Source organism: Thermobia domestica, chromosome 9 (genome assembly GCF_964235325.1).
Source record: "Thermobia domestica chromosome 9, izTheDome1.hap1.1, whole genome shotgun sequence".
NCBI classification, from domain to species: domain Eukaryota; kingdom Metazoa; phylum Arthropoda; class Insecta; order Zygentoma; family Lepismatidae; genus Thermobia; species Thermobia domestica.
In genome coordinates this window covers 92,097,369-92,119,112 of record NC_137462.1, presented here as the reverse complement: position 1 = coordinate 92,119,112, position 21,744 = coordinate 92,097,369, and the positions used below count along the sequence as shown (strand labels likewise).

The window sequence follows — 21,744 nt, the reverse complement described above, 5'->3', positions numbered from 1 at the left end:
TTGTCAGAATCTGGTCACCCTAGATAATGATGATGATGCTATAGTAACGAAGATGAATAATATTTTAATCTTTATACTTAAAATGAAGTTTAGAATTTATTACTTATATTATAGAATATCATTATTATAGAATTTATTTCTCGTATAGCCCCACTTTAATAGCGTTTCAGATAGGAGTTTTCACATTTTATCGACATCGGCGGTAGTTCCATTGTCACCTTTACTTTCGTCCATTGATATATTCTTCATGAACTTTCGGAGATATTCTTGGCAGAGGCAGTAGTGGTAAAATGTAAGTGATAAGTAACACATTAACACCGGCCATTAAACTTGCGGAAACAAAAGAAGGCTTCCTCTGGATAAGTGGTTTTCAATCCGGTGTATGCTAAACTGACTTCTTACGGATACGTAAAATTAAATAGTTAATAATTGTAGTATAGCATAAGATTTATTCCATGCTAACTGTAACACACTGCTATTAAATTTATAACATGGTTCTCCTGTTTGTAGTAAACCTGGGTTATTTAATTAATAAATAATAACTTCTAAGGTAACTGTAAGAATATACGCGTGCAGCTAAATACGCCAAGTGTTCAGTACTAAGACGTTTCCGACAAACTCCGCTACAATCCGCCTCCAGTATGTAACACAGTCTTGGACAAGTCCGATTCGATGAGTACTCTGGGAGACAGCGCTGAGACCGCCATGCTATGCAGTGTTGTTTGCTTCGAGAAGATTTCGTAGAAGGACTATTATTTCAATAGAGGTAAGAATTCGTTACTAGTTCCGTGCTAACTCAGAACATTGTCAATTGTTTACACCAATGTACGCCTTATTCTGTGCCCATCTAGAAACACTTTGTTTTGTAAGTGTAATTTTAGTATTTGTGATTCCATGGCTACTAAATCAATACCAAGCATGGTGCAGCGAAATACTCCAGGGCTTGTGCAGAACTGACTGCAGAAGACAAAGATGTCTTTTATCCCACATGTTCTATGTAATATCGGTGTAGTTTTTGTTAAGTCACAGTACAGTGACACTGTTTGTTTATCTTCTTATGGACTAAAACTTTTCAGTTTGGAATTTCATTTCAACTTTGGAGATTATCGTTTTTTTTCAATTTATCTTTTTATCTTCATCTTGCACTTTGGTTATTTTATTTTTTGCTTCAGTCATGTTGTGTAGTAGTATTTGAGTTCGTATAATACAGACGATGTAAGGAGTTGCAAGATTTATTACAGGTTTCTAGTAATATCCTAGACTTGGCGTAATTACCTGCACGTGTTGGTAAATAAGCCACTTTGTAACACTTTTTCCTTTTACCTTGGGTACAAAATAGAAGTGTGTCGCATCATTGCCATACTTTTTTCTACACACGGAAAAAGCTACTCTGTAACATACATGTGTTATTCTTTCTGTTTCATGAAAATCAAGGCCGTAAAAATTTCAGTACCCTTAACTTGGCGTATTTACCTGCACCTACCTTATAATTTATTTTTGATATTGCTACCTATAATTTGGATTCAGAACAGCTTAAATCTGGAATTCACGCTTCAATGGAGAGTTATCATTAAGTATATGCTAAAGAAAAGGGTGTGCACCACTATTCTATCTCATCTTTGGATTCTTCTTATATTTTTAATTGAATAGGAGTCATTATTCCATGAGTTCGAAATTCGCATAAAATAGATGTTTCCTCCTCATAAAATATCCCATTTGCGTTAGTGAACAGATACACTGGGCATACTGGATTCCCAAACTTTTCGATGTTAGAGAAAAGAAATAAATTCACCACTGACTAGTTTTATGACTTTAGATTGATCATAAATTTTTCTCTATACGAAAATTGTACATACTATTGTTTATCAGTACTAACTAGTTTACATTTCCATATAATTCAACTTTAAGCAAGCAGGGTCCAGGAAAATTAAACACGAAAAGAAGGGAACCGTCATTTTTAGTTTTGAAATCTCTTTATTTATTTCGAAGTTCGATTTACTGTTGACAGAAATCTGAAAATTCTACAATTTTTGCTTCCTTACGAGCATTAACCTATCTATTCACTTAAGGTCTACGTAAACACAAACTTCCTTACTAATAAGTTTAAGTTGTGTCAATTTGGCTACTGGAAGAACTGTTCCTTTCTCCTGGGATGCTCTTCGTCTAGTTAATTTATATGTGAATATATTCAGCATGGGCTACTCTGTTCTATATAATAGAAATCTTTTGCTGTCATGACTAAATTTCACCTTAATGAATAACGATTTTCATAAATCGAGATGAATCTATTGCTTTTGGATGCAAGAGGGTGACGTAACTAGGTATGAACACACTGTAAATGATGTAAATTCCAGAGGAAGTAGATTCCAGAAATATGTATCAATTTTATCCCGATAACGACTTTAACATGTTTTCTATAGCTTTTGGATATGGTAAACTAATTTAATTAAGTATCAGCTTTAAGAAAATTCATTTAGGAGTGAATAAATTTTGTACATAGAGTTAACCGTGTTTCATAAACTCAACTCAATTTTACATTCCAAGTGCGGTTTCTAATATTGAGTAAATTTGCAAGATACAAAAATGCATCAAATTACTTTACTTTGGCCATAATATCAGATGAATGCAAATGTTCTCTACATTCATTTGTTCAGGTATTTTTTTTCTCGTCTGACAATAATGACTCACCAGTATAATAAGTCCATTGGATGACACATTGGCTACAGGTCACATACGGAGGCAGTCGTACTTTGTATCGGAAAGTAACCTTCTTCTTTGAATCGTATGGAATGTAGAAGGCCACGTCATTTCCGCCGTCAACATATAACGGATACCTGGAAGAAGAGAAACACACACACTCACGTTATGGGAATAAAATCACAAGATGCTATGAATTACAAAGGGACATTACATAAGAATAAATAAAGAGGATTTTGTAACGTATCTTGTCACTGCAACCAAACATCATACCAATTATTCTCTTGAAAGTCCTCTGACCTTTCGCATCTATTTAACCTAATTTTGCAACTTAACAGCAATAAAAGAGGAGAACTTAAAGAACTACCGAAAAAATAAGATTTTATCCTTCAGAACCCAATAATGCATGTAATACAATGTCGTGTTATAGAATTAAAATAGGCTCCAAACAGCAACAAATGCAAAAGTCATAATGATAATATTTTCCCCCCATTCTTATTTGACTGAAGAAATAAAATGCTAATTTTTCAAAATTATTATATTTTTGAATTATATATATATATATTTAAAAAAAAAAAGGAACAGGAAATGGCTACTATATAGACAAAAACGGAATGTTTTGGTAACCTCTGCCGTTCATGCATTTCGAAACAAGCAATTAGTGGACGAGTCAAGTAATTTAGTCACTTCTACTGTCAATAAAGATGCATTGTTCCATATGCTATGTTCTGGTTCAAAAAATGCGTTCTGTAGGTTAAAGAAAAAAGTATAGCTAATGTATATTTAGAATATTAGAATACCAGATTTTGTCAGAATATTCGAATAACGAATTTTGTTAGGATATTCAAATAACGAATTTTGTTAGAATATTCGAGTAACGAGTTTTGTTAGAATGTTAGAATAACGAATTTTGTTAGAATATTAGAATAACAGATTTTGTTTAAATATTCAAATAACGAATTTCGTTAAAATATTCGAATAACGAATTTTGTCAGAATATTCGAATAACGAATTTTGTTAGACTATTCAAATATTCGAATATGGAATTCCTCGAATTCTAGCAGCACGAGTCGAGACTCCTAACATTATGTATATTTAATTCGGGGCTTCAAGTTTCGCCTAAGCCTCCTAGCTATGCAAACGTCAATCAAAGCAATGACACAGGATTAATTTTATTAGGCGAAAGTTAAATATTTCTTAAACCTTGGTTTAGCTCGCGTATGTTGGTAGCCCTGCACTTCATTAATAGTCAACATTTCCTCTTGAAACTATTTTCGCGCTCTTACTAAATAATTCAGTATGTAGGGAAAATTTTTGACAAATCCAGCTAAAATTTGTAGTTTAATGAAACTTGCAGGATAGTTCCCTTTTATCAAGTATAATACTATTCTAAATATTCCGAATATCCCTCTTGACCTTCATCCAATATGGCCACTATATCCGAGTTGTCCTCCACCGTCTATAGAACCGTTTATGTTTTCCTTGATTTCTTACAATAGATTCAATTCTATGGTCTTGGAGCTTATAACAAAATACTTTTCTAAATACAATTGCCTTTATTTGATATAATGCGTCTCTGTAGGTCAGGTCGATATAAAGTTACAAATGATAGAGTAGTCCTGATCTTGTACCCGTGTTTCTTTCAAGCGTATTTTTTCTTATTTCCTTGCTTTTTTATACATATAGTATTTATATAAGTAAAAAAATAAATAGAGTATGTCAACATGCCATAATTATAATTGATATAGCAACATATGGTACATTTGAGAATAATGGGGCATTATTAGCAAAATAGTTCGTAGAGAAAACGTTATTCAAGCAAAATTAAGTTTTTTATAAACGATAGAAATAATTTATAGAAAATAAAAGACAAAAAAAAAACTATCTCTGGCACGGTGCACTGTTGGGACACAAACGATACGGTTGCATTGAATCAGACCCACTGCTGCTTCAGGTAAATAATAATAATAATAATAATAATAATAATAATAATAATAATAATAATAATAATAATAATAATAATAATAATAATAATAATAATAATAAAATAAAAAAGTCGTTGAAACAACGACAAGGAGAACATTTATATTTTAGTAATTTAGATTTCATATAATAAACTCTGTTTCTTTCAGGACAAGGAAACATTCCTATTACTCTGAAAAAAAAAAAATAAAGAAGCTTCGAAATATTCATGGCTGTTCAACATTAAGATAACGGCAACGTACCACTTTCATCCTATTGTTTTCGCACTCCCAAAATTTGATTACCGAAAATATTACCCACTTGCTCTTATAGGTACAATTGAGAAATAAAGACTGGTGTAAAAGAAGTCTTCTGTATGTGAAATATATATAAACAGCCAGTGTGTCAACATCATGCGATGCATGAAAGTGTAATTGGAAATGTTATCCCACAGGATTCGTAGTAGAATTGTTGAATATACTCACAACCTATTGTAATTAACGGCCTATCTAACAAGTTTTCTTCCTTTTCTGGAAGAGAGACAAAGACGTGTCACTTCCCGAAAATTCATGTAAAAACAGTATCACATCGTTCATGTTTCCTCCTGTACTTTCATGCATTTAAACATTTTGATTGACTAATGAAATCTGCCTTCTTTATGAAAGAGTTTTTAAAAAATTAGAAAAATACACTCGAAAACAACAGATACAAAGTTAAGTCTACTCTATCTTTGTAACTTTATATCTACCTAATATACAGAGATGTATTACACATAAAACAAAAGAAAAATTTAATTAAATTTTGTTATAAGTTTTAAGACTGTGTGATTGAACCTAAGGTAAGAAATCAAGGAAAACATTATTGTTTTATACACGACGGGAGCCAAATTAAATATGGCAGCCATATTGAGTGAAACTTAAGGTGGATATCTGGACATTTTTAGGATATGCCTGATGAAAAGAACCTGTCCTGCAAGTTACTATTTTCCGGGTTCAGTCCCCTAAAAAGTTTGCACTTAATTAAAAATCTGCATTTCCTCTTGAAACTATTCTTGCGCTGCGATTAGACGTTCTCAGCTTTATACTGATTCTTGGTGATTTGTTTAATTTTATTTTATGATGTAATCAAACTCTCGTAGAATTTATGTTACTTCATTTTGTGTTTCCCGTAATACATTTAGTAACTTCATGTAACATTTTTATATCTCGATGCCAAAGATATAATATCTAGTCATATATTGTAATTGTGCTTATACTGTTTTAATAAGTGCATTTTAAATATACTTTTTTAAGTTTATAAACTAGTACACATTTTTGTGTTATTTCCTGTCATTACTACCAACATAATTTCGCATTAGGCAAATCTTGTATTCACGATTCGCCTACACTTTCTCTTGAGTTAACATCTGTAAATTCCATTGCCTGAGGTTATTAGGCGAATCTTGAATAGGCGAAAGTTGAAGTCACTATTTAATTTATGAGGTAGATATTTATTCTGCTACTACACAGACTAGCTTCTGTCATCTTTTAATTTTCTTCTTCTTCTTTTTCTTTCGTTATGGGTCATAAATATTACTTTTCAAGCGTGCTCACTGTTAATTCTTTACTTAGTAAACGTAGCACCCAGTCGATACTAGACTTCTGGTTCTGGGATTAATCTAAACGTGAAATTACGGATCATGTATGAGAGAAAAAGAGAGAGAGGGATATTATTTGCTATTGATTTGTTTTTCATATACATTCTTACCTCCCTTTGTCAATTTTGGGTCTAGTGTGCTACAGACTTCAAATCTGAGTAAAACGATTCATTTTCCTGTTTATATATTTATTGTTTTTACAAATAATAACCTGTTTGTACACAGTATTGCCAACTCACAACTTTCTCACTAAATAGGCCTACTACATAATACTACACGTTTCGGGAGGACTTAAAAAACGCAAAAGTTACCATTAAAAACTAAAGAAAATGTACAGTAAAATACTTTTTGTTTCATATTCAATTAGAATATGTATATTTTTTTAACCTTATGGCCAATCCTCTGAAAGCTGTGTAAATCGTCTCATGTAGGTTATGAAGTTTGGTTATGGAGTTTGAAGGATCTACGTTGACAGAATCTAATATAAATAAAATAAAGAGTTTGTGTCTTTGTCTGTCTGTCTATGTGGCCTGGGGACCAGACGAGTGGACCGACAGTTACCAAAATTTGGTCACGGGTACCTTGATCCAGACCACAGACCAAGACGAAACGTTTTTTTTTTAAAATTCGAACCAGGGGGGTCTCAGGGGGCGTTTACTAGGATATGTAAAAGTAGTAGAAAATCACCGATATTAGTGTCGAATTCATAGTTTTCGCGGTCGCTGAGATCAATGGTAGTAGTAGAAAATGGATCGATCTGGCTCATAATAGAACATACTAGGACAACTCACAAGCCCCTGGGAAAATGACCACCGTACACCGTGAGCCCATGGTCTTTTACGACCTCCATTTTAGGGGTGAATTTATTCCCTTTTATGAGCACTTTTTAGGGGGTGTATTCGTTCTCTTTTACGAGCACATTTTAGGGGGTGAACTCATTCCCTTTTATGAGCATATTTTTCAACCCTTATTGACACATAGCAGAACATCAGACTACGTAACATAACGAACACATAGAAGAGAAGATAACACATAACACTACGTAACACACAGCAGAACAGATAACACAAAAGAGTACGTAACATAACAAGGGTGTACTCGTTCTCTTTTATGAGCATATATTTCAACCCCTATTTTAACATAGGAGATAACACATAAGATTACGAACACATAGAAGAGAAGATAACACATAACACTACGTAACACACAGCAGAACAGATAACACATAAGAGTACGTAACATAACAAGGGTGTACTCGTTCTCTTTTATGAGCATATTTTTCAACCCCTATTTTAACATAGGAGATAACACATAAGATTACGAACACATAGAAGAGAAGATAACACATAACACTACGTAACACACAGCAGAGCAGATAACACATAAGACTCGTTCCCTTTTATGAACACTTTTTCAGGGGTGAACTCGTTCTCTTTTATGAGCACATTTTAAGGGTGAACTCGTTTCCTTTTATGAGCACTTTTAACCCCTATTTTAATTACGAACACATAGAAGAGCAGATAGCACATAAGAGTACGTAACACACAGCAGAGCAGATAACACATAAGAGTACGTAACATAACAAGGGTTCAACCCCTATTTAAACATAGCAGAGCTAATACAAGAGTATGGCTTATTTTCCAACCCCTATTTTAACATAGCAGAGAATACATAATATTCATTCCCCTACGAACACATATAAGAGCATAAGACTACATAACATAGCAGGGTGAACTCGTTCTCTTTTACGAGCACTTTCTAAAGGGTGTACTAGTTCTCTTTTACGACCTCCATGTTAGGGGTGAACTCGTTCCCTTTTATGAGCATATTTTTCAACCCCTATTTTAACATAGCAGATAACACATAAGATTACGAACACATATAAGAGCATCAGACTACGAAACATAGCAGGGGTGAACTCGTTCTCTTTTATGAACATATTTTTCAACCCCTATTTTAACATAACAGAAATGACATAAGAATACATAACTCATTCCAACCCTTATTTTAACATAACGAGCAAAGATTACAATCGAACACCCACGGTCTACAGATAATCATTTAGAGGGTGTATTCATTCATTCTCTTTGATGACCATTTTTTCCACCCCTAATGAAATTACATAGGAGAGCAGATAATACATAAGATTCGTTCCCTTTTATGAACACTTTTTAAGGGGTGAACTCGTTCCCTTTTATGATTACTTTTTCAACCCCTATTTGAACATTTTAACATAGCAGAAATGACATAAGCATGTCCTCAAACTACTGACCATCGTGAACAAAGGTCAAACTCGAAAACGAAACAATATATCGAGGTGCTGTTTCCACATTTAGCAATTGGTCATCAAAAAAGTACTGACCATCAAGGTCAAAAATTAAAACTCGAAAACAGAGCCACATTTAGTAATTGGTCATCAACTACTACAAGTTCCAAAAATAATGATCATCGAGGTCAATGGTCAAAATACTTAAAACCCAATAACTCGAAAACGAAGCAACGTATTGAGGTGCTGTTTCCACATTTAGTAATTGGTCATCAACTACTACAAGTTCCAAAAATAATGATCATCGAGGTCAAAGGTCAACATACTTAAAACCAAATAACTCTTAAATGGATCCACATATTGAGGTGCTGTTTCCAAATCTAGTAACTGGTCATCAACTACTACAAGTTCCAAAAATAATGATCATCGAGGTCAAAGGTCAACATACTTAAAACCTAATAACACGAAAATGGATCCACATATTGAGGTGCTGTTTCTACATTGAGTAATAGGTCATCAGGTACCACAAGTTCCAAAAATAATGATCATCGAGGTCAAAGGTCAACATACTTAAAACCTAATAACACGAAAATGGATCCACATATTGAGGTGCTGTTTCCAAATCTAGTAACTGGTCATCAACTACTACAAGTTGCAAAATAATGATCATCGAGGTCAAAGGTCAGCATACTTAAAACCTAATAACACGAAAATGGATCCACATATTGAGGTGCTGTTTCCACATTGAGTAATAGGTCATCAGGTACCACAAGTTCCAAAATAGTGGCCATCGAGGTCAAAGGTCAAAATACTTAAAACCAAAAACTCAAAAATGGATCCACATATTGAGGTGGTGTTTCCAAATCTAGTAACTGGTCACCAACTACTACAAGTTCCAAAATAATGATCATCGAGGTCAAAGGTCAACATACTTAAAAACTAATGACTCGAAAACTGAGCAAAATATTGAGGTGCTGTTTCCACATTTAGTTATCGGTCACCAAAGACCACATGTCTCAAAAGTGTCAACCATCGAGGTCAAACTCGTAAACGTAGCCAGCAAGAGATTTCTGTGACCTATTCAATTTTTTTGTTCCAAGCAGAAAAAGTGAAGAATGAATAAATTTTAGTGACTTATTTGCTATTGTACTAACGAGAAAAAAATCAAAAAACACCATTTTTAACTAGCTCAGAATTTCTGTACAGTTTTGGGTTATTCAAAATAAACGAAAAAATAATTTGGATGGACTAACGAAAAAGAAAGCAAAGGTATGTCATTTTAGTCATTTTAGCTAGCTGAGAATTTAAAGAAACAAAGGGAACCTACTCAATTTTCTATCAACGAGAAATGCCATTTCAAGTACCTCAGAATTTATGTGCCTTTTTGTGCTAAGGTCTGTTTTAACTCTTCTTGACTAATTAAATAAACGAAGGAATATTGTACCAATGAAAAATGCCATTTTTTCTAGACCATGTTCTAATATTTAAACAAACGAAGGGGTGAATTTGAGTGACCTATTCAATTTTGCACCAATGAGAAATAACGGCGTATTTTAAATCATTTTGTACTATTTAAATAAACAAACAATCGGATAAATTTAACCGGCTCAGAAGTGTACTATTTAAACAAACGAAGGTCTCTTGAGTGAGATTTCCAATTTTGTAGCAAGAAGCACTATTTTTAACTAACTCAGAATTTCATTTGATTTTTGTAATACTCAAATTTGGATGGAGTGTTTAGTTTTGTACGAACCAGAAAAATTTGATTGGATTATTTCCTTAGGTACCAACTGGAAAAAGTGAAGGGCCATTATTCAAATAAACGAAGGAATAGAGTGTTTAGTTTTGTACCAACTAGAAAAAAAGAAGTGAAGATTAGGTGGACTATTTTCTTTTGTACCAACTGGAATGTTCTATTTTTGTACGAAGAAGAGCCATTTTAACAAGTTCATAATTTCTGTAACGAAAGAATAATTTCGATGTTCTACTTTTTATACCAACGAGAAAAAATGAACTAGCTGAAAGAATAAATTTAAGTGACCTATTCAATTTTGTACCAATGAGAAATGGCTCAGCAAAAGGCGAAGAAGGACTATTTTATATAATTTTACTACTCAAATAAACAATGGAGTATTTAGTTTTGCACCATTTTGGAGTATTCAAATAAACAAAGGAATTATAATTTGTGTCAACTCTAAAATCAATTAAACGAAGTAATGCATTTGAAAAACCGAAGTTGAGTATTTTATATCATTTTAAACTAGTCTAATAAACGAAGGCATAAATATGAGTGAGCTATTTAATTTTGTAGCTGAGTATTTTCACGAAAGAACAAAATTGTACTAATCAGAAAAAGCGGAGAAGACCCATTTTAACTAACTGAGAATTTCTGTACCTTTTTGTACTATTTAAACAAACGATGGAGCAAATTTGAGTGACCTGTTTTTTGTACTAACCAGAAAAATCGAAGAAGGTACCTTTATACTAGCTCAATGAACGAAAGAACAAATTTGGGTGTTCTACTTTCCATTTTAACTTGTTGAGTATTTTATACCATTTTGTACTACTCAAATAAACGAAAGAAAAAGCGAAAAAAGACCTTTTTAACTAGCGCAGAATTTCTGTAACGCAAAAATTAATTTGGATGGAGTAACAAGAAAGAAAGCAAAGATATGCCATATTAACTATTTAAATAAACGAAGGGATAAATTTAAGTGATCTATTCCATTTTGTACCAAGCAGAAATGCCATTTTTATCTAGCTTAGAATTTCTAGTGCATGTTGTATTATTTTAAACAAAACGAAGGGCTAAATTTGAGAAAGCGAACATAAACCATTTTACTCAAATTTGAATGGAGTATTTAGCTTTGTATGAACCAGAAAAAAAGTGAAGAAGGACCATTTTAACTAGTTCAATATTTCTGTACAATTTTGTACCAATCAGAAGGGTCATTTTAACTAGTCAAGCAGAAAAAAGGAAAGAATTAACACTTTGTACTAACCAGAAAAGGAGAAGAAGGATCAGCATTCTATACTTTTCGTGCCATTTATTGGGGTGTTCTATTTCTTTTTTTACCAACGAGAACCATTTTTAACTGATTTAGAATTTTATACCTTTTTGAAAAATTTGTATCAAATCGAAAAAAGCAAGGAAATACCACTTTAAATACCTCACCATCTTATAGCTTTTTGTGTTTTTGGTCTACCCAATTTCTTGACCATGTTGTACTCTTTAAACAAACAAAGGAATACATTTGTATGACCTATTCACTTTTATAGCAATCAGAAAAAGGAAAGAATAAATTTGAGTGGCTTAAGCAAAGAAGGTCAATGGTAACTAACCTTTTTGTGCTTGACCTATTGAAGAATGAATAAATTTTGTTTGCAATTAAAAAAGCGTAGAAGGTCTACTTTCTGTACCAACCATAGAAAAACAAATTTGTTTGACCTATTCACTTTTATAGCAAGCAGAAAAAGCACGAAAAAAAGGGAAGAAGGTTCATTATAACAAGCTAGGTATTTTTATACCATTTTGTATTACGGCATTTTGTATTATTTTTGTGTCATCCAGAGAACAATTTAAATTGCCTCTCCCGTCACTAAGTAAGGCTTATAAAATATTTCAACGTAAGATTTAACAAACCAGAGTTGAGTCATAATTGTGTAGAACAGACTACATAGCAATTTGCGTACTAAAGAGAAAAAGAAGAAAGAGCATACTTGACCATTTTGAATCACAGCAGAAGAAGAGATTATATCAAAGTAAGAGAAGTTTTCAGTTCCATGTTGCTGCGGATATTTAAGCAACGCTATGAATGCGTTACCTAACAGGTGTATTGCTAAGGTACTGCCTATTGCTCAACGATTCAATTATTTTTAGACTTTCTTTCCTCGTCTAAGTCCAAAAAGACAAATATATATTTTTGCATTTATGTATTTTACTCGTTAGTACAATAGCAAATAAGTCACTAAAATTTATTCATTCTTCACTTTTTCTGCTTGGAACAAAAAAATTGAATAGGTCACAGAAATCTCTTGCTGACTACGTTTACGAGTTTGACCTCGATGGTTGACACTTTTGAGACATGTGGTCTTTGGTGACCGATAACTAAATGTGGAAACAGCACCTCAATATTTTGCTCAGTTTTCGAGTCATTAGTTTTTAAGTATGTTGACCTTTGACCTCGATGATCATTATTTTGGAACTTGTAGTAGTTGGTGACCGATTACTAAATGTGGAAACACCACCTCAGTATGTGGCTCCGTTTTCGAGTTATTGGGTTTTAAGTATTTTGACCTTTGACCTCGATGATCATTATTTTGCAACTTGTAGTAGTTGATGACCAGTTACTAGATTTGGAAACACCACCTCAATATGTGGATCCATTTTTGAGTTTTTGGTTTTAAGTATTTTGACCTTTGACCTCGATAGCCACTATTTTGGAACTTGTGGTACCTGATGACCTATTACTCAATGTGGAAACAGCACCTCAATATGTGGATCCATTTTCGTGTTATTAGGTTTTAAGTATGTTGACCTTTGACCTCGATGATAATTATTTTTGGAACTTGTAGTAGTTGATGACCAGTTACTAGATTTGGAAACAGCACCTCAATATGTGGATCCATTTTCGTGTTATTTGGTTTTAAGTATGTTGACCTTTGACCTCGATGATCATTATTTTTGGAACTTGTAGTAGTTGATGACCAATTACTAAATGTGGAAACAGCACCTCAATACGTTGCTTCGTTTTCGAGTTATTGGGTTTTAAGTATTTTGACCATTGACCTCGATGATCATTATTTTTGGAACTTGTAGTAGTTGATGACCAATTACTAAATGTGGCTCTGTTTTCGAGTTTTAATTTTTGACCTTGATGGTCAGTACTTTTTTGATGACCAATTGCTAAATGTGGAAACAGCACCTCGATATATTGTTTCGTTTTCGAGTTTGACCTTTGTTCACGATGGTCAGTAGTTTGAGGACATGCTTATGTCATTTCTGCTATGTTAAAATGTTCAAATAGGGGTTGAAAAAGTAATCATAAAAGGGAACGAGTTCACCCCCTAAAAAGTGTTCATAAAAGGGAACGAATCTTATGTATTATCTGCTCTCCTATGTAATTTCATTAGGGGTGGAAAAAATGGTCATCAAAGAGAATGAATGAATACACCCTCTAAAATGATTATCTGTAGACCGTGGGTGTTCGATTGTAATCTTTGCTCGTTATGTTAAAATAAGGGTTGGAATGAGTTATGTATTCTTATGTCATTTCTGTTATGTTAAAATAGGGGTTGAAAAATATGTTCATAAAAGAGAACGAGTTCACCCCTGCTATGTTTCGTATCTGATGCTCTTATATGTGTTCGTAATCTTATGTGTTATCTGCTATGTTAAAATAGGGGTTGAAAAATATGCTCATAAAAGGGAACGAGTTCACCCCTAACATGGAGGTCGTAAAAGAGAACTAGTACACCCTTTAAAAAGTGCTCATAAAAGAGAACGAGTTCACCCTGCTATGTTATGTAGTCTTATGCTCTTATATGTGTTCGTAGGGGAATGAATATTATGTATTCTCTGCTATGTTAAAATAGGGGTTGGAAAATAAGCCATACTCTTGTATTAGCTCTGCTATGTTTAAATAGGGGTTGAACCCTTGTTATGTTACGTACTCTTATGTGTTATCTGCTCTGCTGTGTGTTACGTACTCTTATGTGTTATCTGCTCTTCTATGTGTTCGTAATTAAAATAGGGGTTAAAAGTGCTCATAAAAGGAAACGAGTTCACCCTTAAAATGTGCTCATAAAAGAGAACGAGTTCACCCCTGAAAAAGTGTTCATAAAAGGGAACGAGTCTTATGTGTTATCTGCTCTGCTGTGTGTTACGTAGTGTTATGTGTTATCTTCTCTTCTATGTGTTCGTAATCTTATGTGTTATCTCCTATGTTAAAATAGGGGTTGAAAAATATGCTCATAAAAGAGAACGAGTACACCCTTGTTATGTTACGTACTCTTATCTGTTCTGCTGTGTGTTACGTAGTGTTATGTGTTATCTTCTCTTCTATGTGTTCGTTATGTTACGTAGTCTGATGTTCTGCTATGTGTTAATAAGGGTTGAAAAATATGCTCATAAAAGGGAATGAGTTCACCCCCTAAAATGTGCTCGTAAAAGAGAACGAATACACCCCCTAAAAAGTGCTCATAAAAGGGAATAAATTCATCCCTAAAATGGAGGTCGTAAAAGACCGTGGGCTCACGGTGTACGGTGGTCATTTTCCCAGGGGCTTGTGAGTTGTTCTAGTATGTTCTATTATGAGCCAGATCGATCCATTTTCTACTACTAATGGTAAAACTCCGATCGCATTAACTTTCAAATTCACCCTATTCGTCAGCGGGCTGGGGATCACCGGGCACGGGGGAGTGGAATACCGAGGCATGTAAAAGTAATCCAAAATGACCGATATTAGTCTCAAATCCATAGTTTGCGCAGTCACTGAAATGAATGGTGATACTCCCACAGGCATTGACTTGCAAATACAGCCCCCATGCAAAGAATGGGTATATTCAGCTAGTATATAAATATAATTCAAATTTAAATTTAATTTTAGAACATTTCGTAGGGCGATGTAGATCGACTAGCGTTGGTAAACTTAACATGGTTTTGTTTGTAAAAGCATTTTGAAATCCAAGCAAAGTGTATGCATGTTGAACACAGGTAGTAGTTATTTGTTATATACTAATAATGCTCTCACCGTAATGTGTAGCACTAGCGATGGAACTTAATGGTCATTTATGCATTTCACTATCAGTTAGAATGCTATTCATGAAAGTGCATAGGAGCTATCTCGTGACTATACAACTAATGTGCGTGCCTTTGGCGTAGGAGACTCGGGTTCCATTCTCAACGAGAAACTCTCTGATTTGGTTCCAAAGTTAAGCTATAGGTCCATGTCCCATAACATCGCTACTGAAAGGGGCGCTAAACTCAAATCTAATGGACAAATGGAAGTAAAATACAAGGAAACTATCATATTAACATTTGTCTTTTTTGGCATGTAGAGAGCAGGGATTATCTTCATTATTTAGAAGCGGTGTCATAACACGGCATATAGAGTAGAAGAGCAAGCATTTCATGTACGAGGGTTGTTACATAAATTCTAAGCCTAACCAGAGGAAGGCATGGTGACTCAGTGGTAGAGCTCTTTCCTCTTATGCGTGGGATCACTGATTCGATCCTCGGCCAAGTAAGTTTGTGGTTTATAATATCGTGTCCGTGGGTTTTCTCGGGGTACTCCTGTTTCCTCCCACTTTCTCATTCCACCAATTCTTCCATCATAATACACTTGTCTTAATCATTGTCCCCCTTAGCCTAAAGGGCATAATTGTGGGACGTTAAACTGAAATTTTAAAGCCTAACCAAGAAATATTAGAACTGGACATGTAATACTTCTAGGTTGTATTTATTGAACCTTCCTGTGATGCCATATCAAATTTGATCTTAATGTTGTTACAGGTTCAAAAAAACAAAAGAGTGAGCAAAGTGTGACCAAATGGAGAAATTGAAGGCGAGAGCGTTATTGAATATCTTCACAGGAAAGGTTTAAAGCCGCAGGAGATCCACGCCGACGCCTACATGGTTGCTACTTTAGGTGATTGTGCTCCTTCATATGCCACGGTAAAGAAATGGGCAGCTGAATTTAAGAGGGTAGAACCTTCATTGAATATTAGGCTTGATCAGGAAGGCCCGTGGAAGCACTAACTCAGGAGAACATTAACAAAATGCGGAAAATCGTCATGAATGGTCGGAGAATGACGATCAGGAAAATTATCTACTGCAAGCGTTGATCGAATTGTCACCCAGCATCTGGGAATGGGGAAAGTTTCCTCGAGATGGGTGCTAAAGTTTCGTCACCTGATCAAAAGCTTACCAGACGCAACATTTCAAGGGACAATCAGGTAAGGAAACTTTTAGCACCCATCTTGCGGAAACTTTGCTTATTCCTGGGTCCACTATTACCAACCAGAGTCAAAACGAAGTTCCGAACAGTGAAAACACACCTCATCCCCCTCCCCCTCCGAAGAAGGCCAAATCGGCGCCCTGAACTAGAAAAGTGATAGCTACAGTTTTCTGGGATTCGGGGAGGACAGTAATTGTGGAATATCTTCCAAAGGGACGAACAGTGACTATGCAGGTTTTCTACGACGGCTCCATGATATTATTCGACAGAAGCGTCGTGGGAAACTGACAACAGGTGTGCTTCTTCATCAAGACAATGCTCCTAGACACAAGTTAGTCGCCTGACTTGGTACCTTATGGACTTTCATCTCTTTTCAAAGCTCAACAAGAAGTTGGAAACTTTCCATTTTGACACTGATGGTCTCATGCATGCAGCAGATGAAATTTTACACGCCTTCGAGAAATAATTTTCTACCAGTGGCACTAACGCACTTGAACATCGATCGGCAAAATGTGTTGACTCGTCAGAGAACTATGTTGAAAAGTTACACCATCCGTTCCTGCTGCGTTCATAGGTAGGCTTAGAACTTTTGTAACAACCCTCGTATTGTCGTTAAATATTCAATTTCTTCTTCAAGATAGCAAAAAATATCAACTGACAACGTTTACGACTACGCAACAAAATCTTAAATAAAATTGTTCATAATACAGTATGGACCGTAAGTTGCTTGACACTAGCAGTTATTCAGTTCTCAATTGACTAAAATAGTTATAGCTGATTAACATAAACAATGCGTTCCGGTGTGTTTCGTGAATAATAGATTTTAAGTTATTTTATAAAGGATTTTAAACTTGTTACAATTGTAATTAAATAAGTTTATAACGAATAGAGTATTATCAAAGTATGAACGTGTGTTCGTATTTCAAAAGTGATAGTTACATGACCAGAACTACCACAACGTGATTCAGTTATTTGTGCAGCGTTTTCCAAACACTGTACCTTCATCTTGACTGTATCTCCATCAGCAATTAATAACTTGAGTACAAGGTTTTGAACGAACTGAATCAAACCACTTGAATTGATATTGATATTGAACAGTGTTTGACATAAACTGTAATTGTTCTGAAATCTCCACCTAGTATACTCGTAATTAAATAATAGTTATGGATTCCCTTATCGTATTCTAATTGAACTATTCAAATTGAGAAAGTTGTAAAGATTATATTTCTGAATGTAAAGTACCAATAACTTGATGGTGCTTATTCCAGTTCTGTATCAGCAAGAACTATTACAGACAATATGAGACTGAACCCTAAAGCATATTTTGAAATGATTATCAGAACAATTTTCTACCTTAATAACATCAGTTTTACTACCGATATTCCAAAGCAAAATACAATCTACAAAATAGACAATAAAAAAATAATAATTCATCCTACGATCTCGAAAAAAATTATAGAAAGTTGTTATTAACAAAAATCTTGGAATCCACTGTGACATTTTAATTTTGCGAAGGTGTTGAAGAAGACGACGAAGGAGTTGAACTTTTTGAAGCATCTGAAGATTTGTCAGGAGTCGAAGAGGTTGTTGTGGATGATGATGTCATTCCTTCAGTTGCTGCGAATAAGTTCTTGGATTTCTTCAGCCATTCGCGGTAACCTCCTTTGTAATGGCATGCTTTTGAGTATCCCATCTCACGGGCTCTGTGAAGAGCTACCTCACTCTTCTTTCCATGATCACTAGAGAACACTATAATGGTATCTTTATCGGGTTTGATGGTTTTGTATTTCTCTAGGTACTCTTGTGGTGACATTTCTAAAGCTTTCTTGAGATCCGATAGCGGGATATGAACACTATTCGGAAGATGTCCTGTTCGACTGATTTCTTCGTAGTTTCTGACATCAATGAGCTGAATCTTACCTTTCATATGAAGCTTCACAATCTCTTCATATGGCATTTCACAGTTTTCCTTGGCGTGTTGCAACTGCTCCTGCCACATTGTCTTAAGGGCAGATTCCAAATATCTATGAGGAGGTGATCCCCCAGCAGCGTCTCCAGGTTCGCTATGGTAGGAACGATTAACCACAACATCGCCATTTACATTAAATATTCTATTTGTAAATGTAAACAGAACTGATGATTTCCGATATTGCCTGACATAATTTCTGATCAAACCAAAGCCTAGCATAATTTGTGACAAATTAGTCATTTACGAAAGAAATCATTACGTTAGTAACCTTTTAAATAAAAGTCCAAAATTAATATTTTTTAAGAACCACAAACAACTAATTTTCTTTCATTGTATTCATCTTGTTATTTTCTTCTTGTTGTTGTTTAACATATACTATTTCGATTCGCATTTCGTATGTTCTTAATCCTAAAATACTTTCCACCAATTATTTATGCAAATGCTTGACTAGAGTTGTGATTTTTGGTTGAGGTAGTTATACACGAATGAACTTCAGCTTCGAATTGATTTGTAAAATTTTTGATTGGTAGTTTCTAGTATCAAGCAGTGGTCGAAGTGAGACGGTATGCGGTGGTATGCCATACCGCCTCTGGTGTTTCAGTGATCAAGGTTATACCGTCTCTGCTTTTTCAATGATTAAAACATACCATCACTGGAAAGTAGGTGCTAAATACTTTAACGAATTCATTTCTACACACAGTAATTGACGAACACCTTTGCACGTAAAAATATTTTGTTTCTTATGTAGAAATAATTTCTAAGTTGACAACACCAACATTTTTTTTTATCTTTTCCCTACCATTTGTTTTTAAAAGTAGGTGTCTTCAAATAAGTTCATCTAGTTTGCATTTTCAGGTGCCATATTGAATTGTTTCTTTGTTATGTATGTGTGTGTGTGCCTTCTTGCCTTAAAATGTAAATGCACTGTTTTGAGCATGGTCGGATGTAGGGATTGTCTGCTGTGGGGGCTTCCAGAGGTTTGGAATACTACACAGTCGAGTGGGGGATCTGGAGTTTTCCCGCAGGAAATTGTTAATATTATCAACCGGTTTTTGAGCATTTTCGTGTATATTTCTCCATAATACAACATAAGGGGATATTTTATTTTTTCAGAAAGTTATTGGCTGGGATCAGTCTTTCCATACCTCCCCCCCGTTACTACAGAAAAGCTGTTCAATGGTTTTCAGTCATTACGTAAATAGAAATGCAATCTTTTAGGCAACATACCCTCACTGCATCTCATCATTTAGATAGCCGGTATGTCGAGTCAAAATCGTAATAAAACATACCGCCTCTACTTTTTTCCCGTGAACTTATTGTGTAGGAATGTTTAACAAACGTTAAGTTTACAGATATGTTGAGCTTTATTCATACAAATTTGGATTATTTTTCTTTATTGTTTCATAAAGATTCCATTAACAGCTTGCAATAGACAAATTATTTTTTCTTGGAAAGATAAACAATGTTGTATATGACGCCAAGTTTGTTTTTAATTCAGTTGATTTATTTGGTGAAATAGTTTTTCTGGCTCTAATGTAGTTTTGGCACAGAAAGATTTACAAGTAAAGTTCAATATAACATGAAAATATATAAAGTGCGTTCCACGAATAACACTAAGGTCCACCTCCTGAAGAAACGAAGGCAGATAGAAACATGAAACCTTTTGGAACCTTCAAGGAACTTAAAAGGCAACATTATGCTGAGAAGGAGAATCCCCCACAAGGGGGGGCTAAAGGGGGTTACTGGAGGTAACTAAAAAATTTCAAATAGCAACCCCCATCGTGTGGTACTTCGTTTGAAAGGTAATCACGAGTAAAGACCAATTGTGAAAATTGTAAGTCGCTAGCATGTCCGTAGCCAACATGGCGGCCATCCGTAAAAGACGGTCGAAGTGCGTTCAACGAATAACACTAAAGCTTGTCTCCAGAAGAAACGAAGGCATATAGAAACATGAAACCTTTTGGAACCTTCAAGGAACTTAAAAGGCAACATTATGCTGAGAAGGAGAATCCCCCACAAGGGGGGCTAAAGGGGGTTACTGGGGGTAACTCAAAAATTTTGAATAACAACCCCCATCGTGTGCTACCTCGCTGGAAAAGTAATCGCGTATAGAGACCAGACCGTGTCCACAACAAACTCTAAAGTCTAACGTAGGTCTAGTTCGGAACAAATGCACAATACACATACCACACAACTAACACTATAACAGTATTGCAAATACAAAACATGCAAATTGAACTGAAACCGATAGAAAAGAGAGTACCATACTATTATTGAAAAATCTGAACCCTCCGAGGCTCGAACCCCGGACCGCACGTGTACTGAACCAATACTTTACCATTGCGCTACTGTCGAACTGCTACTCTTACGGACGATGAGATGTAGTTCATGACGATGAGTTGCCCGTGGTGGCGCTTTGGTGTTGGACACACGTACTTTAGCAAAGCTACTCTGTTTACTCGTGCACCACTATCAGATGTGCTTTTCCGACCAACAGTGCGCTACATTACAACCCGGAACAGTAGGTATGAAGGACGTAGACGTATGTTTGTGCTGGTGCGTTTGACCATCCTACATTGCATACATAATGTGGTCTCTTGAACAGAGAATTGAAATTGTGTTACTCTTTGGTGCTACGAATCGTTCGTACAGTGCAACAGCACGGTTGTTCAATGTGCGCAACCCAATTAGTGTTTCTTCTGTACGCCATTTATTAATCAAATTCTTTACGACAGGCAGTGTGACCAATGCCCCAAAGCCTCGAAACCCTAGTGTTGCTACGGAAGAAACACAGATACAGGTGTTGGCGGAGCTGAATGTGCATCCTCAACAGTCCATAACAACTGTGGCTCAAACGTGTGGTGTGTCACGCACAACGACATACAGAATATTAAAAAAAACATACCTTCCATCCATACAAACTACATATGGTCCAGGAGTTAAGTGAACATGATCCCGATATGCGTATCGAGTTTTGTGAGCAGATGTGTGAGGCATTGGCACGTGGGACCATTGTGCTGACAAACGTGTGTTTCAGCGATGAGAGTACGTTCTACTTGAATGGCAAGGTCAACAGACATAACTGCCGATATTGATGTGACACACACCCTCATGTATTTCGTGAAGGCAACACTCAACACCCAGAGTCGCTGAATGTCTGGGCGGGTATCTTAGGTAATCACATAATCGGGCCCCTCTTCATCGATGGAATATTAACGGGTGAGAAGTACCTGGTGCTGCTGCAAGACTTTATTGC

General features: G+C 35.1%; 2 protein-coding genes across 2 annotated transcripts in view; both read right to left on the bottom strand.

Moving 5' to 3' along the window:
• LOC145694853 (uncharacterized) overlaps positions 1-21,744 on the bottom strand; it is a 301,347-nt gene that overhangs the window by 39,338 nt on the left and 240,265 nt on the right. The window contains exon 6 of the mRNA XM_081771548.1: positions 2,689-2,834. Coding sequence (XP_081627674.1) covers positions 2,689-2,834 — 146 coding nt within the window. The remainder of the gene's footprint in view (positions 1-2,688; positions 2,835-21,744) is intronic.
• LOC145694855 (thiosulfate sulfurtransferase/rhodanese-like domain-containing protein 3) lies at positions 17,871-18,837 on the bottom strand. The gene has a single exon (XM_081771551.1). It carries the CDS (start codon positions 18,726-18,728, stop codon positions 18,021-18,023), a length of 708 nt encoding a protein of 235 aa, XP_081627677.1. The 5' UTR covers positions 18,729-18,837; the 3' UTR covers positions 17,871-18,020.

Coding starts and splice junctions, on each gene's coding strand:
- LOC145694855 (XM_081771551.1), bottom strand. CDS start 18,728: ATGACTAATTTGTCACAAATTATGCTAGGCTTTGGTTTGATCAGAAAT.